Genomic DNA, 9,056 nt, shown 5'->3' with positions numbered 1-9,056 from the left:
TCCAGTAATATTTGATAATTTTATCCATACGTACCTTCAGCATCTTATATAATTCACACTGGGCACTTCAAAATGTTAGTAACAACTATAAATGAAATATTTATTCTATTCTATTTTCTAATTGGTTATTACCAACAGAAAAGAAACACTAATTTTTTTCCATATTCTTACATCTAATAACTCTGAGCTATCATTTAATTATGATAATTGATCTGGATATTCTATTAATTTTCTGGGTAAACCATCAAAACTTATGCAAATAATGCAGTCTTCACTGATGTTTTTCATGCTTATAAATTGAATTTCTCTATTTTACCACACAAACTAAAATTTCCCACACAATGATGAAAATGAGCAATGACAGCAGGTGATTCTAACTGGTAGTTAATTTTGATAGAAATGTTTATAATGATTCACTATTAATTAGGATGTTTGCTGTCAATGTTTGACAGATATCATTTAGAAAGTTCAACAAGTTCCTTTCTATTCCTAGTTGGCAAAAGTTTTTATTCTGAGGCATTAATGTCATGCAATGCTTTTTTAACATCATAGGATAATTAAATGTCAAAAAATTCTTTTTTCAATGTCTACTGAAATAATAAAATGCTTTTTCTCTTGTATCATTAATATGGCAGAATGTAATATATGCATAATAATGAGTAGGGTACAATTTGCAGATATTTCATCTAATTCTTTACATGTTCATTAAAAAAGAGAAGGATTGATACTTGATAAGATCAACCTTCTAACACCTTCTTAAACTGCTTTGGACATTAATGTATCTAACCTCATAAAATGAATTTAAATGGATGTCCATTTCTATTTTATGATACAGACTATACAAGTCTTTCACAATTTTGGTAAAAACTAGTGTAAAAATATCTGAAACTGATGGAGAAGATGCTACTAATTCTAGATTTAATTGTTTTTAGTTTTCTGTTGTGTGCAATTTGTGCTCTTCTCTTTATATGTCCTATGTTTTTAGAAATTCCTGATATTTGTCTGCCCTATGAAAGCAGGGGTGGTACATGCTCAGGTCAGGTTTTTTGACAGACAGGCCCAAGTGCTTTCCTTCTTCAATCTTGTTTTGTTCCTAAACTTATATTAGGAAAATTTCAAACACATGCAAACATAAAAAGTATAATGAATCCTTATGTATAAAACTCCCAGCTGATTTACAATTCATAACATTTCATCCATCTTCAAATGCCAAATCCCCCATCCCACAATATTGTGAAAAAAAAGAGACATTGCAGCACTTTGCCCACAGATATTTTAATACACTTCCCTAAAAGATAGAACTTTATAGAAATGTAATATTATCATCACAGCTGAAAAAAGTGGAAAAAAAAAAAGAAAGAAAAAGAAAAAAACTCCTTAGCCAGGTACAATGGCACATGCCTGTAATCCCAGCGTCTCCAGAGGCTGAGGCAGGAGGGTTTCAAGTTCAAAACCAGCTTCAGTAGAAGCGAGGGTCTAAGCAACTCAGCGAGACCTTGTCTCTAAATAAAATACAAAAAAGGGCTGGAGATGGGGCTCAGCGGTCCAGTGCTCCTGAGTTTAATCCCCAGTACGAAAACAAAAAAAGCATAGTTATTTTAAAACATTCAGTTAGTGTTTGAATTCCTAATGGCCTCAAATGTTTTCTTTTTCATTAAAAATGCTTTATGTTAATAAGATCTACACATTGTGATTACCTGATCTTTCTTTTAATTTCTAGGTGCCATTTCTTCTTGTTTTTGTGAATTTACTTAAAGATATTGGGTCACTAATGCAGAACAAAGCTTCTCGAACTGACAAAGGGACATTTTTATATTTCCAATTGGTCATGAACTGAGATGTGGGCCTACTACACACAACAGGTACACAAACTACACTCATGCAACTCACAAAGAGCATTTAAGAACATCTGAAACCATCTACATGCTAACACAAAAAGTGCACGGACATGCTGGAAGAGGACAACTTGCACATTTGTAAACACTCTGCAGTGCTTAAACATTTCTGCTATTTACTTTCTTTTTAAAATTTTTTTATAGATTTTTTTAAGATTTTTGTTCTTTTTAGTTAAACATGACAGTAGAATGTATTTTGATATATTTATACAAGCTCAACATCCTGTACACCCCCAAGACTAGGATCCTAATTAGAGTAAGATATACAACTATTTACTTTTCGTTCCTATTACATTCTGCATATCTCATCTTGAGCAACACTGATATAAATTTCCCATAGTCTAGATTTAGATTTTTACATCTCTATGTGATTTCCGCTGTTTATCTGTCCTCTATATGCCCTATAAATGTGGGAGTTGAATCTATAACTTCATCAACTCCAACTTTTCAGGCAAGTCTTTACTGTTAGTATCATATTGTTTCATCAGAGACACAGAAGTGAGATTGACCCTATTTTTGAGATATTAGTACTCATTAATGAACATAAAATTAACACGTTTTGTCAAAATGTCACTAGTAAATTTGGTGCCCAACGCTTATTATTTGAAAATATCCCTTAGGAAGATGTCCTTCTCTCAGGTACCACTGTGTCCCTCTATGACCTAAATTACTAACAGTACAGAACTTCTAGCTGTAAGTTTTAACTTCCCATCCTTTTGTGAAGATCTTGTCACCTAGTTGTGTTGTAGATGTTATCTGCACTTTTTCTTTTCACTGTTTCAGCTGATGTATCACTTGGAAACACTAGGGATATTATTAATAGGCATACCAACCTGTCTCCTAGGATTAAAAAAAAAAAAAAAATTCCTTGTAGCATCTTAAAGTAAACATTGAATTCATTGATTTTCAGAGGTTCCAATGTTTTTAAATAAACACATTTAAAGCTAAATATGCCAAAAATACCCTGTTATCAACATCTCATTAGTTTTGCCTTTTTAATGCTATGACTGTATGGTTTAAGTAGAGTCTAGCAATATTCTCCATCGTAAAGTGACAATCTCTCCCAACATATGAGCAATATGAAATGAGTATTTTCACTGTTGGTGAGTGGTAAGTAATACGCAATTTAATATAATATTTCTCTACTCATGAATCTAGAGTTGTGAATTTCTTAAATTTATGAGGCCATAAAAATTTTCATCATTCTTTAAAATTGCTTTCTAACTACAAACTACAATATAGTCAAGCAAGCATAGATCCATGTTATAGATTCTTTCACATTTATTTAGACTTCACCTATCAACTAATAATGGGCAATTTATTTTAAATATTCCAAAAAACTATATAGATTTGACTCCTGGGTACAGAATATAAAAGGACATCCACATATAGACACAAAACATTTATAAAAATAACAGAATTCATATGCACTCACATATAAATACAGTTTCATATTTTAAAAATAAAATGAATCGAGCTTTTTAATCATGGTTTTCAGATATCCTTTATCATTACTCATTTTTTCTGCTTAATCCACAGTAGTGGTGGGTGTTTTTTTTTGTAATTGTTGTTGTTTTGCCTTTTTTTTTTTTTTAACAAAAGTAAAATCTACTACCATAATCAAGAACTTGGCAAATTCAACTTTTAATTCTTCAGTCTCGCTTTATGTATTAAGGTTAAAATACTGCATACATAAAAGTTCATAATTTATTAGGGTTGTTGGTTGATATATTATACCCTATTTATCATCATTTCTATAAATTCTACATTACCTAAGAACAGTAGTGCTGTACCCATCTTCTTTTGGTAAGCATTTGCTGCATATATCACTTTCCCATCCTTTATTTTCAACATTAGGTGTCCTTTGTTTCAGATTTCTCTAAATATTTAATCTAGTAATGAGTTTCTTTAATTGCTAAGTTTAACCCATTTTAATTTGTAAATACTGATATATTTGAATTTATGCCTATATTTTTTTTCATTCCTACTTACCATCTTCCTTTTATTTCCTTTATGCTGACTTCTTTTAAACTGACAAAGCTTCCTAAACTATTATTTTTTCACTGTATCAATATGGAAGGCATGGAGTTAACTCAGTATCCTTTCCCTAAATGTGAAAACTTTAGCAGACTTTACTTATTCATTGCCCCTTCCAATTTGTTAGCGTCATTTGTAGTTTTCATTTTATCTTTTTTTCAAAACACAAAAGGGTTTTTCCCCCATGATGAGATAAAACAATGTTTTGTCATAGTTCATTTCCTTTCTATGTGCATCACTGTTTCTTTGGCCCTGTAATTCTACAATTTTCTTCTTGCTGAATTACATATTATATTTAAATGATTACAAAGATTATTTAATAACAGGAAAGCTTTATAACAAGAAATAGACAGGTATGGTGGCAGACATTTGTAGGAGGCTGAGGGAGGAGGACTGCAAGTCCGAGGCCAGCCTGGGCAACTTAATGAGACTCTACCTCAGAATAAAAAGTACAAGGGCTGGGGATGCAGTTCAATCGCAGAGCACTGACAAGTTCAATCCCTAGTATGTATGTACATGTGTATGTATGTATATGTGTGTGTGCATCTATATATGTATGCATGTATGTATATAAAATTCTACATATGTATCTGTATATGTATGTACATATATAAAATTCCTATCCACAGGAAAATAAAAAAAGATTTTCTTGAGGATTAAGATTAGATCAGACTTAGAACCAATACTTTGAGAACAGAAATTCTGAAACCACTACGTCTCTCTCCTCCCCACTCCCACTGATGAAAGAAAAGCTCCCCTTGGGTCTTAAGCAGGTGCCCCTTACAAAGCAGTTCCATGGAAATCAAGAAAATACAGTAAATTAGGCAATGAATTCAGAAGACTCATGTTCCAGTTTTCGCTCTGCTGCTGACTGGCTGCACATCCTTCTGCAAGTCATTAAACCTTTTGAGACCTCGGATTCCTTATACTGAAGTGGAAATAATCTACCTCACACAATTTTTATTAAGAGCAGTAAATGAAACATTGAACTGAAAGCACCTTATCAAATTATAAGGAAATCAGACTCACATGCTCCTGTGTGCAGTAATTTTTAAACTGTAAATGAGAACACGCAGTAACTTTATCTGATTAGATTAGCCATGCATGTTCCCTGCTAAATTGGACTGAACCCAAACAAATATGAACCAAGGAAAGGGCTATTTCACCACCCTCTTCCTATTTTCCATCTTCTGTGGTAGCCTGGATTTTCCCTCCATTAAAATGCTAGTGTGCATCTCATAGACTTCATAGCCTTCACTGCCTCTCCCACGGCAGGCAGGCTTATAAACATCAGTGTGCACTTTCCTGTTTTATTTCTCTAATGAGGTAAGCTGGACTGCACACCTGTCCAATGCTGTGACCTGTACATCACATTACCGGCATCACAGCCCTTCTTGCAGATTAATTGTAAGTGACATTCTATCACTTGGTCATATTTCCCAGACTCTGACCTGTCTTTGTTCATTTCTTTTAGTTTCCTAATACATCCACATTCTTTTTAATAGTTATTATTCCTAATTTAGAAAACAGTCAACTATTCCAAGAAGTAAGACCACTTTAAGCTCCCCAGAGACGGCTCTGATGGCCTTTTGTGGAAGGCTAACCCATTGTTGAATTATCATAGATTCACAGGGTAACATAGATTCACCTTCGGAATCAAGCAGAAAGCAAAGAGAATGAGGAAACAGTCTCATCCAGTCCTCCCCAGCTAATGACTTATTTAATACAATACAACAATGGTTATTTATTAGCCTAAGGTTCCTATACTATTTATTTTCATATTAACAGCCAATTTAGCTTGTGTTTGCAGAAGGGAGTTTTGTGACCATAATAATTCCTCCTGTTCCAATGAGCAATATTTGGAAGGAGATTGCTACAAGAGTAAATGAAATACTTCCTGAGCCTACTTTAATTCTACTTCTTTTGCTACAAGAGTAAATGAAATACTTCCTGAGCCTACTTTAATTCTACTTCTTTCTCACAATGAAAATGGAGCCATACGAACTAACATACGAATTAAGGATAAATGATAGAATTCTTTAGGAAATGGACTCAAGCTATTTAGGAATTTTTGTAATTTGCAAAAATGCATCTAATATATTACACTAACAATATAACAGAAGCAAGGAGTATTTGACTTCTTGACTAAAAAAGTTTTATGCACTCAAACACACACTTCAAAAACAACAGCAATTAAGACATTCCAAATCATCATTTGAATGAGAGTAAGGAAAGAGCTTAGGAATGAGAACAGTTTAGAGTTGAAGCCAATACATCTCCAATCCCCTAAGGTATATAAGAAGTTCATTATCTCTAACAGCATGAAAACATAATTAACTTCTACTAACTGAGAACTGAAATAACCTGACCACAGGTTTCAGTGTTGTATCTTTAGTCAATCTGAATTAAGAGTGAATTTGAGCCACAGACTATCCATTCACAAGCCGTGACTTGGAGAAAAGCAGGTGAGTATTGAGAGAAAGGATAAGGTCAGACAAGAGAAAACAATATCTGATTTCTGAAGTTATATTAATAACAAATCTGCCATGTACAATGGAGGGTGAGAAACCATGTACAAAAGACATCATGAAAAATGGATGCTTCAGGCTAGGGTTGTAGCTCAGTGGTAGAGCGCTTGCCTAGCACATGTGAATCACTGAGTTCAATACTCAGTATCACATAAAAATCAATAAATGAAATAAAGGTATAAAAAAATGGATGCTTCACTATAGCAAAATAAAAATCAAGAATGATTCTACCAATTTTACTGAGATAACCTTTGTTGACAATAGCAAAAAATGTAAATGATGTCCTTCAGAGATGAGAAACATCTCAAGACTCACCTCATGCTGGGAGAAGAGCCGAACACCCTCCAACTGATGGAAAACTGGGTAGTGCTGGGAGTCAATCTGGTCACGCCGGTAGACGTCACCCACCACCAGGAAGGCATCCAGTCCTGCATGCACCAAGTCCCACTGGTGTGCAGAAGTGTGTGCTCTCAGCATGTGAGTTCGATTCAGGTAGTAATTGTCCCCCTTCTTCCTGCTGGGGTGGTGAGCTGGGATGAGCAGGCTATCAAAGTTCTGCCAGGTGGTGACCACTGGACAAAGGTCGTCATAGACCGAGAATAGTGGTGTCCCAGAGCGGCCCACATATTGCTTGTAGAAGTACTCCTTCACTCTCTCCTTGATCAGCCACAGAGGGTGGTGCTGCTGGTTGTGCAGATTCCTGCCAACCCTGGACAGGACCTTCTGGGTGAGGTTGGTATGGTCATCCTGAGGGTAGGACTTGCCCAGCAACTCTGTGACACTGCCTGGAGCTCGTTGGGCAACAAACTCTGATGTAGCCGGCCTGGAGCCCCACACTTGATGCTGATGGCTTCTGCTGACAGGACTGATCTTCCTCACCAGGCAGACGTGTGCATGGGCAGCCCTCCAGAGAGCTGAACAAACCATCATAGAAACTCCTCACAGATTCTGAAAAGAGCACACATGCATAGCCCAAGTCAGCTTTCACTCTCTGGAGAGTAAAGTGTGCCCTTTGTGTCTCCCACCAGTTCCCCACTTTCCTAAAGACATGTACCCTTCCCCACTGTCCCCTCTACACAGTAGGAAGATCAGTTAAGAAATTATGATGGCAGAGGCTGATATGTTTAGAAAAATCCCCCCAAAAAACTCCTGTTGAAATTTAATTGCCATTGTGACAGTATTAAGATGGGACCTTTAATAGATGAATAGGTTGTAAGAGCTCTGCCTTGTGAATGGGATAATTCTACTATAACAAGAGTGGGTTCCTTATGGTGGAAATGGGATCCAAATAGAAAGATAACCTCAGACTCTATCCTCTCTCCTCCACCACAGATCATTACCCAAGGAAGCCCTCACCTCATGCCAGCACCTTGATTTTGGACTGCCCAGACTTTACAACTGTAAACAATAAATTTCTTTTCATCATAAATAAATAACCCTGTCTGGTATTCTGATATGGCAGAAAACAGACTAACACAGAGACTTAATGACTAAGAGGAGGTGGCAAATACCCAGATATAGACGACCAAACCCTGCAACTGGTAACAAGGAAGTTAAGACCCACAGCAAAGGATTCTGGACCACTAATACAATGTTCTTTCCCCACAGATCCCTCAGGGATCTCAGTAATGAGAATCATTATATGTCATATTCCAATATTCATAAATAATTTAAGTTCATAAACCTAAATCACTCAAATGTATCTTCTAAAATTTGGAATTTTATCTACTGAGCTACTTTAAAATATACAACTATGTGGTTATTTTACCACAAGGGCGATGCAATCATAATAAAAAAACACTTCATGGTATCAAGCTGCATCAGGGGAGCACTACTTTGCTCCAAGTGACCACCAAAAGCTCACCTAGAGTGTACCTGAGCAGTATTATTCACCGGATTCAAATTGAAACTGAGAATACTTAGCTCCAAGTTAAATTGCTGTGCTTGTGTGCTTCTTTGAAGCCTGTACGTAGCACTTTTGTCTAAGAGTATCATCATGAGAGAAGTTTCCAAAGATACCCCCAAACTCTGGATTTTTATTCATCTGGAGCCATTATTTTATTCTGTCCAAGTTGCTTCAAACAGGGTTAGGCATCAACTGAAGTCTGTCTTCCCATCTCCACTGCTCAGTGACTTATCACTGCAGTGGATGTGAATTTTAAATATGCAAATTACAGCTGTATGCACCTTAGCGCACACTGTATATTGGTGGGTACCCAACTCAGCACCCTAACTGACACAAGAAAGAACTTTGTTCCAAAGACAGATGCTGTTATACAAAGTTCAGAATTGTTCTGGAAAAGGTGTTTTGGAGATACTCGTAGTGGCTGTCTATGCTTTTCCTTCTCAGTTTCTAGCTCCTCATACACCCAGACCTACTTCTAGGATATCAAACATGTGACCCTCCTTCAGGCCACTTCACTGATCTCCTCACAGCATCGCTGGTGTGCCCACTAAAGTTTAATTTTCTTGTCCTCATTCTCAGTCATGCTTACATCTCCCACAGTCCATTCTCCTCACCCCCAAAATTACGTGTTCTTTTCAGTTATCATCTTTCACAGAGAAAGATTAATGAAAAGGATAGCTTTCCCACTCG

At 36.0% G+C, this 9,056-nt stretch overlaps 1 protein-coding gene across 22 annotated transcripts in view; it reads right to left on the bottom strand.

Annotated features, from left to right (window-relative positions):
- The window catches only part of Fars2 (phenylalanyl-tRNA synthetase 2, mitochondrial), a 512,601-nt gene that overhangs the window by 382,879 nt on the left and 120,666 nt on the right, over positions 1-9,056 (bottom strand). For all 22 annotated transcript variants that reach the window (XM_058582377.1, XM_058582368.1, XM_058582373.1 and 19 more), the window contains one exon: positions 6,776-7,408. In XM_058582377.1, coding sequence (XP_058438360.1) covers positions 6,776-7,390 — 615 coding nt within the window. In that variant the 5' untranslated portion in view covers positions 7,391-7,408. The remainder of the gene's footprint in view (positions 1-6,775; positions 7,409-9,056) is intronic.

Source organism: Marmota monax, unplaced genomic scaffold (assembly GCF_021218885.2).
Source record: "Marmota monax isolate L192 unplaced genomic scaffold, Marmota_monax_Labrador192_F-V1.1 WCK01_AAM20220418_F8-fsc00029, whole genome shotgun sequence".
In the NCBI taxonomy this organism is placed as follows: Eukaryota; Metazoa; Chordata; class Mammalia; order Rodentia; family Sciuridae; genus Marmota; species Marmota monax.
The sequence above is the reverse complement of the archived record's forward strand: the minus strand, read 5'-3'. Positions and strand labels throughout refer to the sequence as shown.